This window comes from Numenius arquata, chromosome 6 (genome assembly GCF_964106895.1).
Source record: "Numenius arquata chromosome 6, bNumArq3.hap1.1, whole genome shotgun sequence".
NCBI lineage: Eukaryota > Metazoa > Chordata > Aves > Charadriiformes > Scolopacidae > Numenius > Numenius arquata.
In genome coordinates, this window is record NC_133581.1 from 881,922 (window position 1) to 909,063 (window position 27,142).

Consider the following 27,142-nt stretch of genomic DNA (forward strand, 5'->3'; position numbering starts at 1 on the left):
GCTCCAAAGAGCTCGAGAACCTGCTCTTTGTGGTGGAAACCTTGGTCTCACCCACCCACCCCACCGCAGCTGGCTGAGATCCCGAGATTAGCGCATTCTTGGGTCCAAGGGGAGCTGTTTCTCAGCAGAACGCCTTTCAGCTGCAAAACTCACCTGTAAGACATCAAACCGAGCCAGAGCTTCGCTGCCTTCAGGAGATTACGCCCAGGCTGGTCTTTCACGGGGTGTCCATGGCGGTGTCTCACAGTCCCACCGCAGGGGACACGCTGCAGAGCAGCTCTGATCCCACCCAGCGAGGAACAGATCCCGTGAGCGGGATGCCCCAGGAGCCAGCAGCTTCAGCACGGGAACCCAGCGTGGGTTTTCTCCTCTCCAGGAATCAATAAACCGCTCACCTGCGAGTCCTCCCCAGCTGCCGCAGGACAGAGGCCTCGCACCTACAGACCAGCGGTGGGAGCACCTCCAGACCCATCCTGCTGTCGGGTACTGCCGGGGCAGGTTCTCGGTCCTGCCTTCCCGGGACAGGCAGGTTTGGTGGATTCCCAACAAATTCCCAATAAATTCATAAGCTTCCTTACGAACCTGCCTCATTCAAAATCCTCCACGTTCTATATGCGCTGCTAAAATAAACTCTGCGTTTACCTTCATGAATAATTCCCCCTGCTCCCCAGACCGTCTCTCTCCGCTCGGTAGCCGGGCGGCTGCACACGGGGGCCAGCATCTCGCAGAGGGGGCTAGTGCAGCGCATCCGACCCCGCCAGCGGCCAAGCGCTCCCCGGGCAGGACCATTCCCATCACAAACTCGGAGCAGAGGCCCTTCAGAGCGTGTCCGCAGGCACAGCGCCCTTGCGGGCTTTCCCCATTAGCTCTGCTGCTCTCCAGAGGAGGCCTGAGGCACAGCCCAGACATATCGCTCTGGGGTTTTTTTGAAAAAAAAAAATGAGAGTTAGGGGAAAAAGCTGTGGTTGGTAGGAGAGAGGGAGGGACCCACGGATGTGCTGCAGTGGGTACCGGACAAGGTCTGCACCCTCCCTCCGCTGGGAAACACCCTCCGGAGCACAGGCCACCCAGAAAATCTTATTTTATTAGTATTGTATAAAGATTCAAACCCTTTCTCCCTGAAAAGCCCTCCCCAGCCCTTCTTTTCACAGCCCAGAGAGACCTGCTCAGCGCGGGGGCGGCCCGAGGAGGTGCCGGAGGTTTGATTAACACAACCCAGCCTAGGATTCATGGATCTCTCCCTCTGCCCTGTCCCGTGAAGCGTTAGACGTTGATTCATTCCACCCTTAACTCCGAGGTGCTGATCAGCCTAGAAAGTGAAGGTGTTATTTATTACGTGTATTAAAAAATAGACCCCTCCACTGTCAGAGGACGGGTTTAAGGATCTGCAGGTCCCTTCCACCTTAGAAAACCTATTTTTAACAATCTGACTCTCGCAACACCCCGACGTGGCTCTGACGCTCGTTAGAGAAGCTCCTCTGGCCAGGGATGGATCGTAACCCGGTGATTCAGTCCCTGTGCTCTTTCCAGAGTCTTCAAGGAAAATTGCAGTGATTCATTCCCGGAGTAAAGAGCTGAAGAACAGACTGGTAAAATTCGAGTTTCCAATACGTGTTGGCGAGGCTGTGCCTGTGCTCCTCACCGCTCCCGCTGCCTCTCCAGGGAGCTTTGCCCTTTTACTGGGATGCAGAAACTGCAGCTACTGCTGGAAAACTCCTGCCCTCGGTCTTTCACGGGACACAGGCTGGGCTGCAGCGGGTTCGTGATCTGCACGTGCAGGACAAGACACCATATATTTTATCACAGAATGATTACAGAAACGCCCGGTCACATCAATAAATTCGTACATTAATGTACAGAAACACACTCAGTGTTCCGAGCACTTCACTTGGGCTTCAGGGCTCATTTCCAAAGCTCTTTCGGGGGCGGTTCATAGAATCATAGAATCATCCAGGTTGGAAGAGACCCTTGGGATCATCGAGTCCAACCATCTACCCTACTCTACAAAGTTCTCCCCTACACCATATCCCCCAACACCACATCTAAACGGCTCTTACACACATCCAGGGATGGTGACTCAACCCCCTCCCTGGGCAGCCCGTTCCAATGCCCGACCACTCGTTCTGTGAGTGGTTCAACAAGATGTTCTTGACGGGCCACCTCTGGCCACCCGCTGCTGCCTCCCATCCAGAGATTAAGGTGGAAAATGAAACCCTGGGACACTTCGAGTGACAGCCAGCCACCACAGCCAAAAAACCATGTGGTTTAGGAAGAAGGCATTGCCACCATGATTTTAGAAACTGTTTCTAGCTCTGGATAAAGTGAAGTTTTATAACTTTTTAATGAAAATATTTGGTGACTTACCTGGTGATCCAAGAAAGAGAATTCTTCTTCAATCTGGGCATTTTAGAATTCTATATTAGTCTACTGTCACCTGATATAGACAGATATCAGCTACAACCAAAAATAAAATACACAAAGCTTTCAGCTCTTTTTTGTTAAAACCGCTGGGGCGTTGCCTACATGGCAACTGGTTAATTAATCGTTCTGTCTTATTTGCAACATCCAGTTTTTCTTTGTGATTCACACTTTAAGGCTGGCAGGATAACGTGCAATTTTCTTTAATAAAGCAAAGTAAAACTTCGATTTGCTGTATATAATATGCACTGAGAACACCCTCAAACAGCTCTGCCTTCTCTCACCGACCGGAGGTGGAGTGTGAGTACGTGCTTTTGCCAAAAGAACAACCTTCGGGAAAAAAAACAACCACAAATAACCCCAACCCCAAAAGTCAGCCTCCTCCTGCCAGCTTCACTCACGGATGTCACAATGCAGGTCTGAGGCTTTAACTGTCCCTGGGATGACGGATGGTGGCACCTCTGAACGAGTAACGCAGCGGGAGGCAGTCGATCAGCGCAGCAAAGACTCAGGGCTGCACCGAAACATCTCGAGAAGCAGCAGGAGTAGGAAAGGAAGCAGGCACAGGAACACATGTGGGATTGTAATGAGGTTTTAGGGATCATCACCCAAAACAACTGCTTGGGTGTCGATGATGCTCGAGAGTTCATGGCAGCCGCCCCCATGATGTGGCTGGCGTTGGGTTCCCAAAATGGAAGCTATTAATCCCTTTGGAAGGTCACAATAGGAAATTTCACCTTCTGCTAGTAATATGCTAAATGCTACCTATTTAATGGCACTCATGGGTTTTTAAAAAGAACAAAATTGTTCCCTCACTGTCCTTATAACCTGGGTGGGTTGTGTTGACTTTCTGTGCTTGGAAATGGCTGCTCACCAGCCTGCCTGGATGACGACATGTCCCCTGGACAAACCTCAGCCTGTGACACTAAGAATCAGGAAGGGTTACGAACAGGATGAATCAGGATGATCACAAAAAGAGAAAAAAACCACTTTGCCTTCCATGCTACCATCTGGTTCATTCTGTCAAAGCCCAGTCCAGCAGCATCTGTTCACAGAGCAGGCGTAAGAGTCCACAAGTGACGATCCCAGAATCACGAGCAGGAAGAGAGAGAGTTGTGCGTTCCAGCCCCTCAAAGGCCTCATGGTGCTCAGGTGCTGCCTCTCCACTGGCAGACGTTACTTAAAAGTGGCATTAAAGGCCCTGCCAATGACCAGTCTGCGCACTTCACTGGTGCCAGCCCCTATCTCATAGAGCTTGGCATCGCGCAGGAAGCGCCCCATGGGGTAGTCATTGATGTACCCGTTCCCACCTGCAACCAAAAAGAAGGCACAAGTCATTCCTCCAGTCTGATTTCAGGGGCTGGGGCAGGACAGGGCGAGAACTGCTCTTGCCCTGCCCCTGGTTCTCTCCAGCACTCGCTCAAAGGAATGCTGGCAGAGACTTACCCAGACACTGAATCCCATCCAGAGCCACCTGGGTAGCGCACTCCGCTGAGTACAGGATCACCCCAGCACAGTCCTGACGGAGAATCACAGTGGCAGTCAGGAAAGGTGTCCCCTGCCCCCGTCTCCAATCCCTGTGTTCCTCTCACCTTTCCATTACTACAGACACCAGCTCACAAGCCTCAACTGCTTGAGCACAAAGGCAGGGGATTTGTTCCCCAGAGAGAAAGAAGCTGCAGTGGTCTCTCTGCCACTGCAGAACACTTGGGTCAGGTCTGCAAAGGCCACATGAAGACAGAAAAGTGGGAAAGGAAGGGGGAAAGGAAGGGGGAAAGGAAGGGGGAAAGGAAGGGGGAAAGGAAGGGGGAAAGGAAGGGGGAAAGGAAGGGGGAAAGGAAGGGGGAAAGGAAGGGGGAAAGGAAGGGGGAAAGGAAGGGGGAAAGGAAGGGGGAAAGGAAGGGGGAAAGGAAGGGGGAAAGGAAGGGGGAAAGGAAGGGGGAAAGGAAGGGGGAAAGGAAGGGGGAAAGGAAGGGGGAAAGGAAGGGGGAAAGGAAGGGGGAAAGGAAAAAAGAGTGCCCCAGGGGAGCTGGTCTCTCACAAACACACATCATACCCACAGGGGACCAATGTGATTTGATTCAGGATGCAGGGCTCTGTGCTCCATCTGCCAAACACTCAGTCCCCTCCTTTGACAGAGGTGTGGTGACAGTGCCGGTGTGGAGGTGACAACACCTCGGAATGATGGCTACAGCCCCTTACAACAGCCGGGGTGTTGTGTTTGGGCTTCCAATAAACACCTACTGACCTGCTAGATCTGTTGCCTTGTAGAACCAGGCTTTCTTTTTCTTTGGGCAATAAGCAAGCACTGAGGGCTGTGAGCAAGTCATTTTAATGCCCACGAAAGAACCTCCACCCTGCCTGGGGACCAAAAGGAAAGGAGTCCCCCGGCAGACACGGTGCTGGTGACAGCTCACTCACCTTTGCATTGAAATGTCCCCGGTCACAGGCCTTGGCCACGTTGTAGACGTACTGCCGACAGGCCATCAGCCGCGTGTACATGTCAGCCATCTTGCCCTGCATCAGCTGCACAGCATGGGAGACGAGAGACGTTAGCGGGAGTGAGGGGAAGATGATCTCCTCCATGAGCACCCCTTCTCCAAGCTATCCCAGAGGAACCAGGAAAATGAGAAGATGTGGATTCAGCAGGCATGTGAGGGAGCTGGGGGTTCTGTCGAGTCACAGACTCCCAGATGTCATCTGCTGTCCCTCACCCACCGACAGCGGCCTCAGGTAAATGGGCTCAGACATCCCTTCATCTTCTCACCACATCATAGAATGCTTTGGGTTGGAAGGGGCCTTAAAGCACCCCCAGTGCCACCTCCTGCCCTGGGCAGGGACACCTCCTACCAGAGCAGGTTGCCCCAAGTCCCCTCCAACCTGCCCTTGAACCCCTCCAGGGATGGGGCAGCCACAGCTTCTCTGGGCAACCTGGGCCAGGCTCTCACCACCCTCACAGCAAAGAGTTCCTTTCTAGTATCTAACCTAAATCTCCCCTCTTTCAGTTTAAAACCGTTCCCCGTCATCCCATCAGGCAGCCCCAGGACACACTCCATGCAAAGACCCACGACGGAGCTCCTTGTCTTCCCATTTTTCAAGAAAAAAAGCAAGATGACAAAAATTTCTAATTCCTCTTCTGTCTCACCTGGAAGTGGCCAATTTTCTGTCCAAAGGCTTCTCTTACGTGTAGGTACGGAATTGCATGGTCAAGAACAGCTTGCATGAGCCTAAGAGAAGCACAGATATGCAGGAAAACAATAGAACTATTAATTAATAATAATTAAACCTTGGAAGCACAATCTAAGGCAAAAGGTTTCTCCTACCTAAAATGACATGCTGCTGCCTTCCTATAGCTCCGCTCACACATTGCTATGAAGAGAATGCGAAGGTTCCATTTTTCTCCCTAGTGCTCTACATATTGCTCGTTTGGGACGTCTTGTGGTAAGGTCTTACCTTCCTAACTCAGGGGACTGTGGCAAGAGCTGAAAAGCTTTATCACCACTGTAGCCAGGACAGTTCATGCTGCATCTCCAGAGACCAACTCAAGGAGTACCAGCCAGTACCATAGAAAAGCCCAAGCACAAATGAGAAGGGTGAAAAATCCTCCTCCTGCTTTGTGGAAGACAGTCTTTCCACGTGAAGATTAGTACAGAGGGACCACTTCGGAGGACAAAAGGACTGGAGGGTAAAAATAATTACTGGGGAGCTTAAGGACTGAATAAATGGAGAACAAATCCTTTATCCAGTCCAGTGATCCTTCTACGTGACAGTCTGGAGAGTGTTTCAGATTTTAAGGAATCAGAAATGTAAATGAGCTGGTTATTCCCAGAGTATCCCACACTGTAGGGACACACAAGCAATTAGGGACCAAGGCAGATTTTCCGTCTCTGGAAATGCATATTTTAAGACTAATATTTTCAAAAGCAGGATCTGGAGGGGCTGCAGCCTGTGCTACGCTGGAAGGCAGAGATGAGCAAACTGTCTTTCTGGCGTTGCTTCTTCTACCCCTTGCCCCTCAGAGGGCGTTCCCTCAGTTTGAACAGATGCTTTCAAACCAAAAGAGACTGCACACGGAGTGGAGAGGTGAGGAGAGCTGAAGGAAAAGGTGGAGCACCTGCAGAGCAAGCGGTGGCTGCCGGGAGCATCGAGCTTAGTGCCCTCCAGCAGGAGTCCACCCGAGCAGCTCTAACGAGAACCCAGCAGCTCCGGGATCTCCCTGCTCCTGCCTCCTCCGCAAATTCCCTCCTTCCCACAGCTCTGACCCAGCCACCTCCTCCCAGCCCTTCCTCTTCTCCCAGTATCGCAGTTCTCCGTCCAAGATGCATCCTGCTGGGAGCTGCAGCCCTGGTTGGGTTAGGGTGATCGTGAAGGGTCCTTCTGGCCTTACACAACCCATAAAAGATGACCAGCCCTTACCCCAGTGGCCCACCAGACAGCACCAGTCTCTCCAGGTCCAATCCGCTCATCAGAACGTAGACTCCTTTGCTCAGCGTCCCCAAGACATTTTCAGCTGCAATCAGCAAAGGAAAGTGATTTACTTATGTGCAGAACTAGGATGAGCTGTTGTCTGAGGGCCTGTGCTCCCTGGGGAGAAGACTCAAACTTTCAGTCCCGTTCACCTTTCTTTTTGGCTGGAGAAACAACCATCCACAGATGAGCGAGACAGGCGCTGAGTTTTGGTACGTGCACTCCCCACCACTGAAATGTCTTTTCAATCCAAGCAAAGCCAGAAAGGGAAAGGCAGTAAAGGATTCTAAAGCACATCTACAATCACTGCTATTCTCTTGCCGATTTTCTAAAGAGTAAGGTGCTCTCCAGAGATCTTCCAGCTCAGCATTTGTACCAACAAGAACAGGAGACTTCATAGCCTGGGAGGACAAATTGGGAGGCCCCTTCCCCATCCCATTAGTTTGTATCTAACCCAAACCGACAGCGTCACCATCTGAGTGTGTGTCTGAAATGAATGCAAAGCCTGATCCAACATGCCCGGGTCACCTCTCGGGGCATTCCCAGCACAGGAACCAAAGCTTGTGCGGGCAAACGGTCAAAGCTCACCACTGGTCACACCGTGGAGACAAGCATTATGTCTGTGAAAATGGAACTAGAAAATAGCCACATCAGATAATGGGCTGAGAAAAAAATCTCAAGAAACCGTTTCACTTTGGGACAATCTAAAGCACGTGGTGATGTTAACAGGTATGAAAAAAGAATCAGGAACAAAAGGCTCATCTCAGCAAGGCTCTACTCTTACAATCGGGAGAGAACTCAAAGCCTAACAACTGTGCTTTGTAGATGGACAGAGATTATCCACCGATGAGGAGAACTGACATACACCCCAGGCTTTGATCACAGGAGATCTGAGAGGTGCGATATGCAAAGTGAAAATGAGACAGGACTTGGACACACGCAGATAGTCTCCTGAAATAAATAATCTGTTTTTTCATGGCAGCTCATGGACTGCATTGTCTCCTGCTTATTGAAAAGCACGTTGATGTAGCGTATGGAGAAGTGCAGCCTCTGCAGGGCCATCGTCGTGATACTGGAACTGGAAAGAGGAAGAAGAATGAAGCTTGGCTTTCAGAGAAAAAGCTCAAAAGCCCCACAGACAAGGAAGAAAAATACTAATAGCAGACATTATTTTGAAGAACAGAACACAAATGCCAGCATCAGTAATAACAAAGTGACAAAGCCGTCCATGAATAATGACATCTCGCAGCTAAAAAAGAATAGCCTGAACGCTTCCCTGTATGCCCAGGGAAAAGGGATGGATAAGGATGTGGGGAGCTGACTGCACGAGGAGGGCAGGCCTGCTGGCTGGGAAAAGGGGTGGATAAGCATGCGGGCAGCTGACTGCATGAGGAGAGCAGACCTGCTGGCTGTGTATCACAGCAGAAAAATAAAATGTTGGGGCTCTGAACCAGCTTTTACCAATGCAACATGACCAAAGGGATCCATGGACCACAGAATCACAGAATGATATGGGGTTGGAAGGGACCTCTGGAGATCATCTAGTCCAAGTCCCCTGCCAAAGCAGGTCCACCTAGAGCAGGTTGCACAGGAACGTGTCCAGGCAGGTTTTGAATGTCTCCAGAGAAGGAGACACTTACTAGGAGAAAAACACCAGCCACTCAGTGGAGCACGGCAGAGAGTGAAACCCACATATTTTAAAGTGGTTGGAACTGCAGTGCTAAAGGATGTCTTGATCTGAGAGAAAGATCCTGCAGACACATGAAATGGCATCAAACCAGTTCAGCTTCCAAGGCAGAAGACCAGAAGCAGCATTAATGGCCAGAGTGCAAAGTGTGTGAACTTCCAGCACTGTGGTGATGTGCTCCTCTGAGTTATCAGAAAATGGAAATCCCGTTGCCATGAGAACACGCCGTTCTGTGCGGATGATTACCCAGGAGATGATCTGAAGGCTGGGGCACTGGCCTTTCTGATTTCAGAGCGGAGGGATCCAATAAAGTTAGAAAATGTCAGATTTCAGCTCAAACTCTTCCCCTTACTGCAAAGCAGCTTTTGGTGGTGTACGGGGAGCAGGAGAGTTACTTGCTCTGCAGATATGCAATTAGGGTTTGTGTGAGATCTCCACTTGCTATAATAGAGGCTGTAATTTTTCTAAAAACACAAATAGCCTCTGGAGTAACAAAAGTGGCCATTACAGCAGCCCCTGCTGTACTAACTAGTGGGGGAAAGGATGTCCATTTTCTGGCCCTGACCCCAAAAGAACTCAGAAATGTTACAGGCAGACCGATAGTCTGTTGGACAGACTCCAGTGATTTTGTAGAAAAAAAAAACAAGCTTCAAGGCAAATAAGGTCTCTTATATACAAGACGGGGAGCTCTAATGGAAAGAAATAAGTTTGTGTGGAAGCCTCACGGAGGTTTGCGGAAGCCGTGGTTAAGAGTCAGATCCACGAGGGTGAAACGGAAGCGACACAGTGAGGGATGTGCTCACTCGCTGCAATCCAGCAGACTGCACTTTTCCAGTTTCACCAGCTCTCCTGCGGGGCTGCCAAAGAGCAGATAACCATCTGCAGAGCCCTCCAGGTCACAGTCTGAACACGCATGTAATTAGTGATCCCACTTATCTGATCAAGAAGACAGGAAACGTGGTTTGAACCCAGCTCACCGGGGATCTTGCAGTCTTCAAAGATGAGTTCACAGGTGTTGGACCCTCTCATTCCCAGCTTGTCGAGCTTCTGGGCTGTGCTGAAACCTGGCATTCCCTGCAAAGTCAGACAGTAAAAATACATTTCATATCTCAGTTCTGACTGACTAAATAAAATCACTAGATGTCTGTGAAATCAGGATCGCGAAGGGGCAGTGCAAGAAAATGGGGAGAAGAAATTAATGGCACTATTTTAATGTCTTGGCTTAAAAAATCCCACACAATGGGATAGTAGGACATATTTACAAGACCTCCTATATCTCTGACAATTTTTGGCAACAAGCAAGTACTTTTGTATTAGAATTTTGTCCGTTGTCCCCACATTTCTAGCCCTAAAGACTGGTTACCTGCTTGGATCCCAGCACCCAGGAGTGCCCAGCTGGCGGTGCACTATGTCATGTCACTGGGGAAGAGCACAAATCTCACAGGTTTATAAAATTCAGGTAGAAAGTAGTTTTTCTTTGAGCAAGGGGTTGACAGTTATAGAAAGAAAACTAGCTGGTTTCTAAACGAGCCAGTTCGGGTGAAGGAGTTAGCTTTAAAAACCACGCTACAATAAGCTGGTGAGAATTACTAAACCTACCCTCTCCACAATGAACGCAGTTATACCCCGGGAGGCTGGAACAGCGTTAACGTCAGTTTTAGCATAAACGATGAGAACATCTGCATCTGGCCCATTGGTGATCCAAAATTTGTTCCCGTTCAAAACAAAGTAGTCTCCTAGAAACAAAGAGCGGCAATCTGTTAGTCCACAGCAGAGCAACACCTATGTCCTCACTCCAGTTACTTCAAAACAAGCTTCCAAGGATGCTCTTTAAGACCCCCGCACACAGCATGCACAAAACCTTCCCAAGTTCAAGAAGACTCAATTTCCTTAATTTCTGGAGTCCAAAGACAGTTTAACAAATGCCTGACAAACTAAGGCACCTACCGCCGGTTCCATCATACCACCAGCCTCCACCACCACAATCAGAAGCCCACTTTTAGACCTTCAACCATCCACCCTGTGAAGGTGGAATTTCACTTTTAGACCTTCAACCACCACTACCTGCCTTTATATCATGTTGAATCTCCTGGGAAGCAGCGCAGTTGAATCTCTTGCAAACGTGGCCCGGTATACCCAAGACTAAGCACTGTATCTCAGTGGTGCTGAGGAGGTTAATCTCAATTTACAGGAGATGTTATTTACACCGGCTGTCTCTCCAGGAAGCACACAACAGGCTTTACCTTTCTTATCTGCTTTCAGCTTCATGGACACAACATCAGATCCAGCGTTGGGTTCGCTCATTGCTAAGGCTCCAATGTGTTCCCCACTGATGAGCTGGAAGAAAAGACAAATGTAGGAAAGGGAGGAAGGACAGTAGCATCGTTTCTCTTCCCTCCTTAACCTGCCTCCCTTTTTTTTTTCCTGCACTGCATCTCCCCGGCAGCAGAACTGCAAACCAGAGCTGTAGTTCCCAGCAGAGCCCCTGCAGGGAGCAGGTGTGCCTGTGCCGAGGGAACAGACCCCAATCCCAGTGGGATGAGAAGGATGACCCCACTCATGCCTGAACTGAGGAGAACAGCCCTGCTCACAGAACACCATCTCCAGGAGGGTGCCAAAAGAACCAGGCAGGCAGCCATATGCCTTTCCCAAGCTCCTTGTTCCGTGCTTTACCACTGCCCTTTTACATAAACAGGAGTTGTTAAACACAAAAGGCCAACGAGGGGGATGAAAAGAGATTGCAAAGTTCTTTGCAGTGTTCTCACAGCCTGGTCCCCCCCACCCACACCACAACGGCAGATGGACACCCTCCTCCTGTGCCTGCTCGTACCAGGCTCTGGTGTAGCTGCTGCTTCCTCTGCACTGTTCCTTTCATCCTGCCCTTTTCTCCTTCCTTTTTTTCTTTTTTTCTCCCTGTGTACTTTATCTGTCTTCTCCTCCTTTTGATCTCTTATTTTTTTTAAAACAGACTCAATGCTTAAGATACATGTTCAACCAATTCAATCCATCAGTGTGTTTCTACAGAAGTCTTCATGATCTGCTCGAAACTAGTTAAGTACCACTAAGTCCTCTGTCATGAACCGAGACAAGTAAGAACTAAGTACGTCTCGCTGAAAGGAAGTGAATGAGGGCATTAAAATACACCTGAGCAGCAATGAGGACAACTCAGGGTCACGCATTAGCAGGCTGCACAACGCTTTGAGGAAGTGACACTGTACTTTGCATGTGGTTTAAATCAAGTTCCTTGCACTGATAATTTCACTGATAATTTCGGTAGCTGGTATTCAATGGACTAATTAAGTTTTTCCCTGCGTTTAAATACTGAAAACTGTTTAAAACTGGAAACTCTGCTTTTGAGTCATAAACATCAATATCCCAAAGGATGAAGAAGTTTCACATGTGATTAATTAGCATAGGCAAACCATGCATTTGGGCAGTGAGAAATGGAGAACACAGAACAGGGAAGCAGTGGCTGTCATTCAGAAATCTCAAAACTATTTGGGAAGTTGGCAGAATATCATCCAGCATCACCTCAAAGGCTCATTTAGGAGCACAGCTCCAGAGAGCTGAGCTATGCTGCTTACAGATACGGGTCTGTATGAATTAACAGGACAAAAATTAGCAAGCTGGGGAAGGGCAAGTTTGGCAAGTAAAATATTTCCTAAAGGTTGGGTCACTGAAATCAGCAAGTGCTTAAAATGCTGCATACCATGAAAGACACTCATCCTTCCACGCAGCCAAAACCCAAATGCTTTCCAGTTTCCCCCTCTTCCAGCCACACACCTTGGGCAAGTACTTCTTCTTCTGGGCCTCGTTGCCGTTCCGCACCAGCTGGTTGATACAAAGGTTTGAGTGGGCGCCATAACTGAGCCCAACAGACGCTGACGCCCGAGAAATCTCCTCCATCACCAGCACATGGTCCAGATACCCCAAAGCAGATCCACCGTATTCCACTGAAAGAAGAGAGACCTCCCGTTAACCACCGTGGAGCACATCACGCACACGTCCCAGGGTCGGGCTCAGCCTTGAATGAGATCCGAGACACCTGCAAGAGAGAGTCTGGTTTCGACTGACACTGGCCCTGAGTTGGGCACCTCCGGCTTTCCCCATCCTCCCTGTATTTCAGTTTTCTTAACTTCAAGGCACAGTGATACTACTTCTTCAGCATAATTGCTTGTATAGCATAGTTTTATACATATAACACACATAAGGATACATCTAAAACGTGCTACTGACACTTGTAAATAGCGAGTCCTTCTTGTCAACCATCCTGAAGCACAACCTTAATGTGATCACAAAGATTAAATCACGAAGGGGCAGCCTGTATTAGGTGAGAGGGCAAGGGAACACAGGCAAAGTCTGTAAAATTGACACGTCTGTCATAACAAGGACCCCATAACAAACGAGCAATCCTCAAACTGCTCAAAAAGTGGGGCACTAGGGACTTTTCCAAGCCCGCAAATGCGCAGGAGAGCAGCATTTTGATGGGTGGCCAATTCAGGATGAGAATGATCCATAAATGTAACTGCTGTAAATCACCGGTGGCAAGAATGAGGATTTCAAGAGAGGATGAAGTAGAGTGAGCAGCACAATCATAGTGTCCGGGAGTCTCGCTAGGCATGCTGAGCTGAGCCTCAAACCAGTGGTAAAAATTAAAGGTGCACAGTGGAACAGGGAGAGAGAAGGCAGGAAAAGGAGAAGGCTGAGAAACGCACGATGGCCTTGAGCAGCTGACAGCCTACATAAACACACACACACATATATACCTACACGTACATTTATATACATACAAATACAGTCACATCCCAATGAAAAGCTTTGTTCTACAGGCAAGAAGCAAGTGACTGCACTGCCAAAAGAACTCAAAGAGTAGGACATAAACACCGGGAAGCAGTCGGGGAGGTAAATTCGGGAGCACTTTCTCTTAATCACCGTGAGCGCTGTAAGCAAGGAACAACGATGGCAAGAGCAAATATGTTTGTGTGCTCAGAGTGGCCACAGAGCTGAATTCATAACCTGGGCTCAAAGGGGGCTGCTGACCCCAACTCATTAAATTAACACAACAGCCACTGGTGTTAATCGCAGCCTTTCCTCCCTTGTCACTCACTCTGACTCCTGTCTTTATCTGCAGGGCTCTTTAGCCTCTGAAATCACCTCTCTACCACAAATCAGAGTTTAAGGTTTTACTATCAATATCCTAAAAGATGGGTTTAACAATTTCTCATATATGCCAAAAGAAGAGAGTTTTCTCTTCATTCACAGAGTGGGCGGGTTTGGTGCTATTGCCTCAAGAAAGGACAGGTACCTGCCTGCTGTAAGCGGTACTGGCCCGGGATTGCTTTGTACCGCAAGAGGTACAGGAAAATAATCCTGCCAGACAACTCCACAAGTCATACAAACCACAGTGTGATTCAGAATGATGCTGCCCTTCCAAAATTACTCTTTATATATGGCATGCCCGCATTATCGCTCCATGGTAGCTACATATTTGCATTTCTTATCTTAGCTCTTTATAAAATAACTGGAAAATTACATCCAACCAGCATAGTTTTCTTAGTTTTGAGAAGAAAACAAAAAGCACTGTTATTTAAAATGCTCCCTTTATAGGCTTGATCCACTGGTGCCAAAACATGCCATTTAATTGACCATATGCCCTCATAAGATTTCACGTTACCTTCACATCCTAAACCCCAGTCCCCACCTCCTACAACAAAACCAATGCCAACAAAGAACGTGCACACAACTATACAATCAAAAATAAGGCAAAAAATTCTGAGCATAGGAGGATTTTAGAGGTAAATCTTTGAGGAAATCAAAAAGGACAGGACTCATGAGGGGATGGCTTATTTATAGTGTGGGAAACTGCTGTAAGCCTCAGGCACAACATCAAAGAAGAAAGAAGGTAAGAGTGAGAAAAAGCAGGAGCAGCAGTAAATTGGGAAGAGTAAAGAGAAAGAAAGCAGAAATACAGACTCTTTCAAGCCGACTCAGCGCCACTGAAAGAAACGCAGAGGCTTTATTTTGAGGCATTGCTATTCAGCTTGCTTCTGCAGAAGCTTTGCAAACGCACATCCAGAAACACAGACTTTACGATGGGGAAATAAAGGCCCCATTGGCTGCTTTTCTCCGCTAAGGGCTTCTCCTCATTACACTGTGTTAGTGCATTCAGCATGACCACCGCTGCCTCAGTAACCTATAACATTAATCAAAACACTTTTCAACTAACCTGAACAAGGCTGAATGAGATTTACCCTGATTTTTTTTCTGACTGGTTGGATGTGCTCAGCTCTCCATTAGTTATCACAGCTTTTCAGAGCATTGTTTTATGTTTTATACCCTTTAACTTCTCCTATTAGAGATGGATGTTTGTTCTAGGATACTTTTATCTATAGCTCTCGTTCTTCAAAACTTGCAGCAAACGCTTCATATTAGAGAAGTACATACATGTTTGAGTTGTGTATGTGGTACCTGGAGAAACCATTTCCGAACAGCACTTTTAAACTGTAAAAGGCATTTGGTAATCATCCAGAAGTCTGACAAGGAAAAAGGATTCCGAGTCAGTGAAGAATAACAAAAGTTGCGCAAGAGTTTTTAAAAACACATGAAGATAAGAACTTCCGGACAAAACTGATGTCACATCACAGATGAGTTTGTTACGAACTGGAAAGTGCGAGTTTAAGAAGTCTCTGTTTTGTTTGAAGAATCACCCAGCTGAAGGTAAAAGGTGGGAACAGACTTACCGGGAGCTGTGATCCCCAGAACTCCCAGTTCCCCGAGTTTCTTCCAGAACTCCTACAAACACAGAACAAGCAATCAGTCCAGACTCCCAGTCAGGGCACCAGTGTAAGAAGTTTTCCCAGGTAGCTCACCGGACACCTCAATTTACCTAATTCTTGCGATATCTCAGAAATACACACACCGATACCTATTCCTCCTGCAGCAGCAGCTCCCCTGTTTGGACTAAGAACCCAGACAGACTCAGGGATGCTAGTTATCATAGAATCATAGAATCATTCAGGTTGGAAAAGACCCTTGGGATCATCAAGTCCAACCATCTACCCTACTCTACAAAGTTCTCCCCTACACCATATCCCCCAACACCGCATCTAAACAACTCTTAAACACATTCAGGGATGGTGACTCAACCCCCTCCCTGGGCAGCCCGTTCCAGTGTCTGACCACTCTTACTGGGAAGATCTGTTTCCTAATGTTCAGTCTAAACCTACCCTGTTGCAGCTTGAAGCCATTCCCTCTTGTTCTATCGCTATTTGCTTGTGAGAAGAGACCAGCACCAACCTCTCTACAGTGTCCTTTCAAGTAGTTGTAGAGAGTGATGAGGTCTCCCCTCAGCCTCCTCTTCCTCAAACTAAACAGTCCCAGCTCCTTCAAACGCTCTTCATAGGATTTGTTTTCCAGGCCCTTCCCCAGCTTCGTTGCCCTCCTCTGCACTCGCTCCAGCACCTCGACATCTCTCTTGGATTGAGGTGTCCAAAGCTGGACACAATACTCCAGGTGTGGCCTCACCAGTGCTGAGTACAGGGGCACAATCACCTCCCTGCTCCTGCTGGTCACACTATTTCTAATGCAAGCCAGGATGCCGTTGGCTTTCTTGGCCACCTGGGCACACTGCTGTGTGTTATGCTACACACGGGAGCAGTCTGTTGAATTCAGTGAAAATTCACAACCCAAGTTGAATTCTGCAAGGAGGGGTCCTAACATTTAACTCATTCCCCAGTTAAAGGACAATTTTTTATAAATTAAAACCTCCCATTAATTTCAAAAACTGCATTTCTAGGCTTTTATATACTACCTCTTGCTAAAGATCACTTAGGATGTTACGGCCTAAATTTATGCATGTCTTTTACCTCACGCATCCTTGTCCCTGTGCGTTGGCAGCCTAGGGGCCTGTGGTTGCCGCAAACAGTGGTTCGAATAAGCTATCTGTAACCGGAACCCAGGAAACACCTAGAAGAGCTCCATTAGCTGGCACTTTAAAACTCTTCTAGTAAACCAGAAGCTGGTAAGTAAAGCCAAGGAAGCCACCTTGGGACAGAGTAAAGAAAGGGGATGCTACAGCTGGGACAGACAGAGGTGCTGCCCGCCCTGCAGGTGGGACTAGGAAAGTTATAAAAGATGACCACAACAGAGAATTTGTGAAGCTAAAGGAGCTGAATCCACAAGGGCCACCCAAGAATGTAACCTGTAGGTTCTCAGGACTGCCAGGACACATGGGGCTGGATGGCATTACTGAGCTATCCATAGCTGGACATGTACTCTTCAAAGATCACCTGCCAGAGGACAAGCTGTTCTCCGTGACTCCTCCAACTCCTCTGTTTGCCTCTTACCCAGATTTGTCACCCTGGCAATGCCACCGCTCAAGTGACAGCCACATGACTGGAGGCACAGAGACATACCCATCAGCTGTGCCCGCATCACGGAGGACGAGGGAAGCCATGAGATACTGCAGTAGCAGAGGATGTCACCAACGAGGACCACATGTACGCTGGAGGGGACACCTCTTTGCTGCTGCTTTAGCCTCTCCTCCTCTCCACGAGGGAGACACAGGGGAAGGCTTGTCACACAGCCTCAGAGTCCAGCGCTAGGATAATTATCAGTGAACAGTCTCCAGAGACTTCAAAAAGTATTATTCAATCGCTCGGGCTGACATCTGGTGCGCCAGGCTAAATTTATATACTTAACTTCAAAGCTGTGCATATATCCCTGGAAATGTCAACATCAGAGCTCTGGGAAATCCTAGCAGATGTTCTGAGCTTTTTAAAGTCTTGTGGAGCTTATGAAAACCAATAGTTAGATCTCTCATTTTCATCAATCAAACCATCCCGTTGCACTGAATTTGTTGTTTTTATTAGGAAGGCGAGTTTCAGCTCAACAGTCAAACAACTCTACGCTTCAGCATTTGCACACAATATTTTCACAATAAATTTGGGAGGAAACTCAGATGTCCAAGAAAGGACCCTAGCCAGGAGAATACAAAGCACGTATCAGAGAAGGAATCCGAATAGAGCAGAGCAGAAATACCACAATGAGAATCCGAACAAGACCGTTATCAATCTATATTTTTTCATTATTCGGATGCTGGCTGGGTTCTGCCCCAGGTCGCTGAAAGTTGTTAAGAAAAGATAAAACAGGAAATGAAAAAATTGTTTTCTCAATGGCTTTCAAGTTTGAAAAGTTAATGCATGTGTTGCTGTGGTGTGGACCGGGATTCTTCGTCTGGACTAACGCACAGATCAAAGCACAGACAGGCTTTCACTACCAGCTTTTTTAAATGCACACATGAAATACTTGCCCGCATGCCTTTGAATTCATTTTCCTGGTCAATCTGCTGGGCCTTCGGAGCCAAATGCTCTTGACAGAACTTTGTCATGGTCTGTCTAAGCTGGGGAAAGAGGTGAGGAGAAACACACACACGTTACATCTCATCAATACATTGTCATCTGCTTCCCCAGCACGCGGCCAGGAACTCCAGCACCCCGAACCCAGGAGCACAGACCGTGAGGAGATCAACCTACCCGCTTACTGCCTGAAAGACCATAAAAAAGGCCTTTTAGTGTTTTAAAGAGAAGATACTGCTGTACTTAAGCTCCTCTCAGCATCTAACCCTAACAATTGTACCCCAACAGGAGAGAACGTTACTTAACTACTGCCTGCTGCAGGGGACGGTTTTGGTCAGGGAGCTTTGACAGCTGATGAACACAGCTTATGATGCATTAACCCCATCCAGTAGCTGCCTACACTTTCATTTAACTATATGCAGATGCCTGTAATAAGCATGTATGCTAATTAAAATGTGTTGGTGTATCAAACTGGAACTACATTAGCTATCCCACTATTTTCCACAGCGGGAAAATTTGATAGGTATGCTCGGTGATCCAAGTGTTAAGAGTCCCAAAATCTTTTCCTAAATTTTAAAATCTAAATACTTACACATATGTATTCTGCAGAAGTCTATATGCATACTAAGAAAATACATACAATATCTTAAGTGTTTAATATATTTTAATATCAAGATTTAAAAACTTTGCCTACATATTATGGTAGAGTTTAATAATCCCATTTTTCCTTCTGGCTTTTTATTCCCACAAATTAATGCTGGTGAAGGAACAGTCTTAGAGACTGAAAGCCTCTGCTGTTTAACCAGCACCTGTAGAAGGGGTAGAAGCAACAAACCAAAATACACCCACACTTTTCTGCCCTTCTTCTCAACCCCACAACCAAAGCAGCCACTTTTTTACAATTAAGAAGTTAAGTTAGTTTCCATGGCTACACAGACCTCGGACTCCAGTACCACCAAATAAGCTTTCCCTGCATTGATAGATTTAAAAACTGTTAAAAAACCCAAACCACATTAGATATGTGTCCATTGTGACAAAGTTGACAGCAGTAAACTTGAGCATAAAGCTTAAAAGAAAAAAAAGTCTAAAACCATAATAAAAACAACTTAATCAATTAGAGACCGAGCGATAGACTCAGACAGGCATCCCTCGTACTCTAAGACAGTTTAGAACAGTTACAGTGCTCTTAATTCACAGCTTAACTAACATTACTGAAGGTTTATTTCTGATCTTTTTAGCTTTTTCACCAGCCAGATGTGAACTACAAGAATATTCTCCTCCTTTTACACCTGCTGAATGTAGAAGCACAAGGAAACATCAAGTTAATTTGAGCTGATATGGCTAGAAACCACGATCACAAACCTGGTAAAGAATAATTCTGTAGTAAGAAAGAACGAGTAAGTTTATTTTGTACATCCATACACTTGCACTATCATAATTATCTAGAAAGTGTGGCTATAGCTCCAGACCTGAGTAGCACCAAGAAAGAGTTTCCTCAGCGGGAGCCTGTCTGGAGCAGCAGGAATAAGTGCTCTGATAGCTAGAACTAGGCTGCTGTGGAACACGGGAGGGAAACAGCACAGCTAAGAACTATTATCACAGAATTGTTTAGCTTGGAAAAGAACTTTAAGATCATCGAGTCCACCACTAAACCATATCTCTAAGTACCATGTCTGCTCGTATTTTAAATTCCTCCAGGGATGATGACTCAACCTCTTCCCCGAGCAGCCTGTTCCAAGGCTTGACAACCCTTTTAATGAAGAATTTTTTCCTAATATCAAATCTAACACCCCCTGGGAGCAACTTGAAGCTGTTCCCTCTTGTCCTGTCGCCTGTTCCTTGGGAGCAGAGACCGACCCCCCCGGCTACACCCTCCTTTCAGGGAGCTGGAGAGAGCGAGAAGGTCTCCCCTCAGCCTCCTTTTCTCCAGGCTGAACACCCCCAGCTCCCTCAGCTGCTCCTCACAAGACTTGTGCTCCAGACCCCTCACCAGCTCCGTTGCCCTTCTCTGGACCTGCTCCAGCCCCTCAATGGGGCCCTTTTTGTGGTGAGGGGCCCAAAACTGGACACAGCCCTCGAGGTGGGGCCTCACCAGTGCCCAGTGCAGGGGGACGGTCACTGCCCCAGTCCTGCTGGCCATACTGGTCCTGACACAGGCCAGGATGCTGTTGGCCTTCTTGGCCACCTGGGCTCACTGGCTGGCTCACATTCAGCCAGCTGTCAACCAACATGCCCAGGTGCTTTTCATCCATCGTAAATCTTTAGGACTCCTATTGGGCGAGAGAACAAGCTGGGCAAGCTGCAACGCTTCTTTAGAGACCACTTGACCAGGCTCAATTAACTCGTTTCCTTGGTGATCACAATTCTGATCACACAGGCCCATGTAGGAATGAAGGAATTTTTATTTCCCGCCCCCGCCGCCCGTAGTGCTCCGTTTGCCCTGTTTATGTTGAGGAGGCGCCTTCCCCCGACGAGGAACGGCCAGACCGAGCCCCCCCAGGCCGGGCCCGCACCGATCGCTCCCGCCGGGCCCAGCGCACACGTGTCCGGGGCGCGCCCTCGCCGCGAGGGGCCGCGCCACGCCCCCTCTGCGCGCCCGGTGATAGGCCAACTCCCAACGACCGCAGCCAATCACCGCCCGCCACCCTCGACACACCCCCGAGTGGGCGGGACGGCACGCCGTCGGGGCCCGGGGCCTCCCCCCCGCCCCGACCCGTAGGGCGGCCGCCAGCGGGGTCCCGGGCGGTCCGGTACCTGCCGCTGCTCCTCGCTCAGCCCGTTGACCGTGTCGTCCACCGCCAGCCCGGCGCAGCCCCGCCGCAGCAGCCCCAACGTCTGACGCCGCCGCGCTCCGCGCAGCCCCGCGCTCACCGCCGCCCGCCCGATCACCGCCGCCGCCATGGCTGCCCACGGGCCGGCACCGGCGCGCAGGCGCGGCCCGGCCCCGGGGGGAGCGGCCCGCCCCGCCGCCCGCCTCTCCGGTGGGGCCCGGGAGGAGGAGGCGAGGCAGGGGGCGGCTCAGCACCGCGCCCGGGGCGGTAACGGAGCGTATCCCATTCCTTCCAGCACGTTTATTGGGTTAAAAACGGGAATAGTTACAACGCGGGGATGGAGCAGACCGGACGGGGACCCTCACCGGCACCGGGAGGGGCGAGAGGCCTGGGAAGGGCAGCGGGAGCGCTCGGCCCACGGGCAGGCAGCCGGTGCTGCTGCTGTCCCCAGCGGGGCGGTGACCCGCTCGGGGTTTCAGGCCACCAAACGTAAGACCAAGGTTTGCAACGTAGAAACTACTGAACTAGGAGTAAAACATCATCAAAAGAGAGACAGCACAGTCCGTCCTCACGCCTCACTTGGCCAGGAGCAGCTCCAGCTCGTCAAGGATCGCTGAACATTCCTTAATTTCCGCTTGGAAGGAGGAATGCTTCTCCAGGGACTGCTGCCTCCCTTCTTCCGCCCATTTCCACTTGGCCATGGCTGCCTGCGTAGAGAAGTCAGCGTACACGGCCTTTTACCAACACCAAAGCACCAAATAGCAAAGCCAAGCTCTAAAGCAGCTCCAGCTAAAACACCTGAACTCTTCAGCAGGGTCCTGCCTGCCAAACTAAGTCTCACCTGACTGGGACGCCTTCTACCTCGGCTCCTTGAAGAAAATGGCAATTTACCTGTGACCAAAGCTTAGGAAATCTTATACAATAGCAATTTCATTAACCAAGAGTTGTAGAACTGTGATTTAACGACTCTTTTGGTCAGTGCACAGTATTATTGAAGCTGCTTGTGCTTGCACGTTCCCAGAGAGATACCCAAGGTCACTGCTCTGCAACACTTTTCATCTAAATGGGCATCTCCTGAATTCCAGCCTAACAGCCAGACTGGTGGGTCAGCGCTCTGCCAGTGGGGCTCACAACCCCCTGCAACACAGTCCCGAAAACTCGAGGAGCTGGGCGAAGCAGAGGCAGCTCCATTTCCAGTACTGACATCGGCATGTACTTTGGAGCTGATTCAGCCGAAATGGAAAGCCGTCAGTCATTAACATCACTTTCACCTTCTACCTTGTTTCAAGGTCAATTGTGTACGATACAACTTGAAATGACTGGGGTGAGAATTAACATTGTCCCACCATAAACTTTGCTTTAAGCCCTCTATTTAGGAGAGGAATAAGTTTCCTTAATGCACGTATAACAGAGCAATAACCACAGGCTTTGCTGTCTGGTATCACTTGGAGACTGAGGAGCGCTGGGAGGAGCAAAATAACCTTCACTCTCACTCAGCAAAGTGCTCCTTACCTGCTTGAGCCTGAAACAAAGTCACAGTCTTACCTCGAGCTCCTCCTTCTCTTTTGTGGCTGTTTGATTAAATTGCCTCAATTCTTCTATGAGCTTCTCGGTTAACAGCTGTAGAGCCAAAAGGAAAACAGTTTAATATAATGCCAGTCTCAGCAGCTGTTCCCACATCTGGAAAGAGCAGTAGCACACAGACCTCTCCGAGCCCACTTAACTCCCTTCGCTATGTCAACGTTTTCTTACCGTTGTCTGCTTCTGGCATTCTTGTGTCTTCTCTTCCTCCTCCAAAATGTTGTTGCCTGTAACTGATTCATGAGATGCATCAGTGAACCTCTAATGCAGACAATTTTGCTTGTAAGAACAACTTTGCAAAGTAACTTTGTACAGCAAGAAAGACTAAATTATTTTCTAAGTTTATCCAGGACAGGGCCTACTACAGGAAGTAGCTTTTTCTCTTAAACTAGAAAAAAAACCATCCAAATAATCCCCTTACAGTTACAGCAGTATTTCCTTAACGAGGAAGCAGAGCCCAAATGTCTTATAAACAGTCACAACAGGGGAGGAAAAAAAAAAAAAAAAAGGGTTCTGAAGAACAAGTACCCGAATGGTATAAGTGCACAGTCACAGTCCTTACCAGGATCAATGTTCCTGCTTTCTAAAATCACCATGCAAGTCTCCTGAAATTTTTTGAGCTTCTCAACTTCTTGTACCAGGCCTTCATTCTCCTCCTTCAACTCCTTTATAGTGCCCTGTCATTAACACAGGTTGTAAGTGAATCAAGTTTCCAAGGAGATTTTCTTCTCATTAGTCAGTCACACCAAGTGCTCCACCAGCCCCAGGAACAGGATCTTGCCCTTCTGTCTCTGCCACCACAGCAAATCACCTGCTGCAGAGCCTTACTCCTGCTTCTTGACAGGATTAATATATTTATCACATCCACATGCCATAGCAATTACTAGAAAAATTTGATCCTAGCAATAAATTCCTTTTAGGCAATCCTAGCATCCCTTTTCTTGTGCTTCCTCTCATACATATAAATAATTCAAGAGTTTGACGCATTGAAGAGCATACAAACAATGGGAAGGAAAGGGCATGTTAGAATCTTTAAGGCACAGCATTATTCCCTACACAGTTCAGGCATCGCCAGGCAATGGGATAAGCTGATCAACCTCACAAGTTGAAGGTGATTCTCCAGGAGAATCAATAAGCGCGTGGATTAGGGTGATCCAGCTGATAGCGTCAGAATCTTTTTGAACATGTCATAGGAGGTCTCAGAGGCTCTTAAAGAAATCAAGCTGTGAGATAAGAGGAATGATCACCTCGCAGATTAGTAACTGGTTGAGAACTAGGAAATGAAGTGAGCTTCTACAGCTGGAGGTTACCAGTAGGACCTCTTGCACATGACAGAAATTGTGCCAAGTGTGTCCCAGAGTGGTCTGTAAGAGGTGGTGAACAATCAAGTGCCAATTCTGAATCTAAACTTGATTCAAGAAAGTCAAATCTGTCTGAAACAGAATCCACTGAACAGTCCCAGCTCTCTCAGCCTTTCCTCCAGTCCCTTGATCATCTCAGTGGCCCTTTGCTGGACTCTCTCTGCTATGTCCGTGTCTCTCTTGTACCAGGAGCCCAGAACTGGACACAAGACTCCAGGTTTGGCCTCACCAGAGCTGAGCAGATGGGGAAAAAACTTGCAGAAGCATAAAAAGACACTAAAAGATAAGGCAACAATATGACATAATAGTGCAGGAAGAAACATAAGTTTTATATAAACTGAGCTCTGCATTAAATACACAGAAAAGAACAAGGTCATTGTCCCTCAAACTTAGTGCTCAGCAGTGACTAAAATCCAAGTAGAATGTTCTTCATTACTAAAACGAGACCACACAGATTCCTGAACTTGCATCTTCAATCCTGTACGCGCTTTCACACCATGCTACGTGATGGGTCAATAAAGCCAAGAGAGATCGGGCAAAAGGAATGAGGAAATTGAATAGCTTATCTACCGTATGTTAGGAGCTACAGAAGAAAAAGAATTCATAGACCTCAAACCATCAGTGGCAAGTGATTATTTACAGTTGTAGCTAGGAAGCATCTGGCAATGTTGAGGCTGTTTTAATAAAATTTCATGTGAGTGTATAGATGTGAACTTTAAATATTCTCCCGCAATGAGTTTAAAATGGAATTAGAGCTCTTAATTAACAGTGATCTGGATGCCTTATCCATCCAAAGACATCTGCAGTTCTGCTGATTTCCAGGCTTCAGCAGATAACACAGGTGACAGAGGAAAAAACCCAGCCCACTCAAACGCTACTGACTTCTGATGGAGACAGGAAAATGAGCACAACAAACCTTTTATCTGACCCTCTAGGGATCAGAATACAAGAATTATTCCGTGATTTGTTTATTTACACCCTCTCTTTCCTTACCTGTGCTCCTGTTAGTCTGGAGTGTAGCTGTTGTTTGGCTGTTTCTAAGAGCTGATTCTTGGTCTTCAGTTCTGCTTCTAGTTTGTATCTGTTGAGTGGTCTGTAGAGTCAAACATCAAAGATTTAAGGGCAAAAATATCAGTATTACACACCTTCTCTTACAATTCCACAAACATGGCCTTTTTCAAAGCATTTGCTCTTGTTTCTGACCAAGCGCTTTAATCAGCAAACTTGGCAAGAAAGCTGCAGATGGGTGAGAGCTCATCGTACCCCTCCAAGAGCAAACCTTACTGCATGAGGGCAACTAATAAAAATTGGAGGAAACATACCCTCTTGTAGCCGTCTTCTTTGAAAGCGGTTCCACTTTCTTGGCAGATTTAGGCAACCTTAAAAGACAGGTAAAATACAATTACCAGAAGATCACTGCATTCTTGCAGACTGCTTTGAGGGTGCCAGAGCCCTGGAACAGGCTGCCCAGAGGGTGTGGAGTCTCCTTCTCTGGAGATATTCCAAACCCTCCTGGACATGTTCCTGCCCAGCCTGCTCTGGGTGACCCTGCTTTGGCAGGGGATTGGACTAGAAGATCTGCAAAGGTCCCTTCTAACCCTGACCATTCTGTGATTACAGAGTCTGTTAGTTTGACAAAAACTGCAAAATTCTAAGCCATCTTTAGGACATTTGCCAAGTAACAAATCCATCAATATTTTACTTTCGTTTACCCTTGGTTTGTAGCTTTGAAGACACCATCTGCTGGAATGTTTGAGCTAAAGTTAAAATTGGGATCTTTGTTGAACTCTAGATCTGCTGTTTTGCCGACGCATTGTTTCTTTGAAGGAAAAGCCATTTGCACTTCTGCAAGAAAAAGACAACAATGAAAACACTACAGTGTACAAGAGATCACCATAATACTGAACTACGGGAACTCTTATGCCTTCAATTTGAGGTAAACCACAATTATATCTGGCTAGAACGGAGACTTTAAGGTAGCGACAACTAAGGGCAGTCTTCAAACTTTACCCAGGATTAAGGGTCCAGAACAAGCCCCAGATAGCTCAGGTGGCAGGCAGTGACAAAACATAGTTAGCAGGCTGGCACTAACGAGAGAAAGTTTGAAAGTGATAACACAGGCATGACAAAAAAGGAGGTCCCAACATCAAGCAGCCAGCATGCCAGGGGCTCCACGCAGAGCTGCTCAGGACTGGAAGCAAAACAAACACAGTGCCTTTGAAACTCTCAGTTAAGAGAGCTTCAGATTTTATTCACACTTCTCAAATAACACTGTAGAGAACTAGCCTTCTATGTAAAGTTCACCTGGCTTTAAACCACAGCTGTTTGCGTATATTAAGCTTTGTTCACACAGGGGGTTCAGGAAGCTTTCCCCCCCCCCCAAGGTAAGTATTTTTCAGATGACATACACATAAGCACATTTATATTGCAGTTACACGGGAGTTCCCACTGATACAAATTAGCTCCCACATTTTTAACGTTAAGCCTGGGTGCCTCACGCCTCTAAACTGCTGTAAGTGGTGCCAAAGAATCCTGTAAGTAAGAGCCTGTGAAGAAAAGCATCTTTACCCTCAGCGGGGCCTGCCTTCGGTAAGGGGAGATACAGGCCCTCGGGCCTGCATCGCAGAGCGCCTCAGCGGGACACGGCCCGCCCTGCTCGGGGGTCCACGCTTAGCAAAAAAAGCGTTAACCGGAGTCTTAAATCCAGACAAAGCAGTTGGATAAAGCCCGTAATTAGACTTCGCGACTGCCGCTACCAGGCTAAGGCGGCACCGGAGCTCTGCGCCGGCCTAACCCGGCCCCCGGCCCTCTGCGCCCCGCTGCCCCACGGCGGGGCAGAGCCCTTCTCTCCTCCCGGGGCGGGTACGCACCTGCGGGCGGCCCGGCGCGATAAGACTGGCCGTAGACGGGGATGCGGGAGATTCCCCCCTCCATTCTCCGCCGCCGTTTGAATCGAACCCGCCGCCAAACGGTCCGGCGGCCCCGCGCATGCGCAGCACCCGGCGGCGCGCAGGCGCGGTGGGCGCCCGGCGGCGGCGCGCGCCGTTTCCCGCCCTTTCACTCAGGGATGGCGTCCGCGCGGCCCGGGCTGGGCGGACGTTGCTTCCCCTCGTAGCCGCCCTCAGGGCAGCCGGCCGATGGCGGGGAGGATCCTTCCTTCCTTCCTTCCTCCCTCCCTCCCGCTTCCCCGCTCTGCGGTTTGGGCACTCGGGGTCCGGAGCCCTCAAGGCCTCTGGCGGCCTTTGGAGGCGGGATGCCCGGCGGGCCGCAGGGCTCTCCCTGCCCGTGCCCTCAGGGCGCCGGTGCTGCCGCTGGCACCCGAGGTGGTTAAAATCGCCTTTCCATTCTGCGAGGGGAAAGGAGGCATCTGTATAAAGTGTTTCCCCGCTTTATTAGATGGTTTTTCAGTGTTTTCCAACCCAGTTTTCAAAATGGGTGAGAAGTCCAACGAGAGTCACGGAGGCGGCGCCCGTGTGGGAGGCGTTTCGGTCAGTGCTGGCT

The 27,142-nt window shown here is 48.4% G+C and overlaps 2 protein-coding genes across 4 annotated transcripts; both read right to left on the reverse strand.

The window, feature by feature from the left end:
• Nucleotides 1-1,064: 1,064 nt before the first annotated feature.
• Nucleotides 1,065-20,849, reverse strand: IVD (isovaleryl-CoA dehydrogenase). Of its 3 annotated transcripts, XR_012463279.1 has the most exons (13): nt 20,683-20,849; nt 17,883-17,972; nt 15,313-15,364; nt 12,356-12,525; nt 10,816-10,909; nt 10,172-10,308; nt 9,550-9,646; nt 6,835-6,928; nt 5,564-5,645; nt 4,840-4,944; nt 3,865-3,937; nt 2,365-3,728; nt 1,065-1,767 (listed from the first exon to the last, which is right to left on the reverse strand). XR_012463279.1 is itself a non-coding variant. In XM_074148540.1 (12 exons), the coding sequence occupies exons 1-12, from the start codon at nt 20,827-20,829 to the stop codon at nt 3,595-3,597; spliced, it is 1,275 nt and encodes a 424-aa protein (XP_074004641.1). In that variant the 5' UTR covers nt 20,830-20,849; the 3' UTR covers nt 1,065-3,594. The 3 variants fall into 3 exon arrangements, 2 of the variants coding, with proteins under 2 accessions (XP_074004641.1, XP_074004640.1); XM_074148540.1 differs by having other exon boundaries at nt 1,065-3,728; XM_074148539.1 differs by lacking the exon at nt 1,065-1,767 and having other exon boundaries at nt 2,324-3,728; nt 4,840-5,022; nt 20,683-20,841.
• Nucleotides 20,850-20,986: 137 nt separating this feature from the next.
• KNSTRN (kinetochore localized astrin (SPAG5) binding protein) lies at nt 20,987-26,601 on the reverse strand. The gene is made up of 8 exons (XM_074149859.1): nt 26,512-26,601; nt 25,354-25,486; nt 24,964-25,020; nt 24,635-24,734; nt 22,843-22,957; nt 22,452-22,513; nt 22,245-22,319; nt 20,987-21,406 (listed from the first exon to the last, which is right to left on the reverse strand). The coding sequence occupies exons 1-8, from the start codon at nt 26,573-26,575 to the stop codon at nt 21,275-21,277; spliced, it is 738 nt and encodes a 245-aa protein (XP_074005960.1). The 5' UTR covers nt 26,576-26,601; the 3' UTR covers nt 20,987-21,274.
• Between the last annotated feature and the right edge of the window lie 541 nt (nt 26,602-27,142).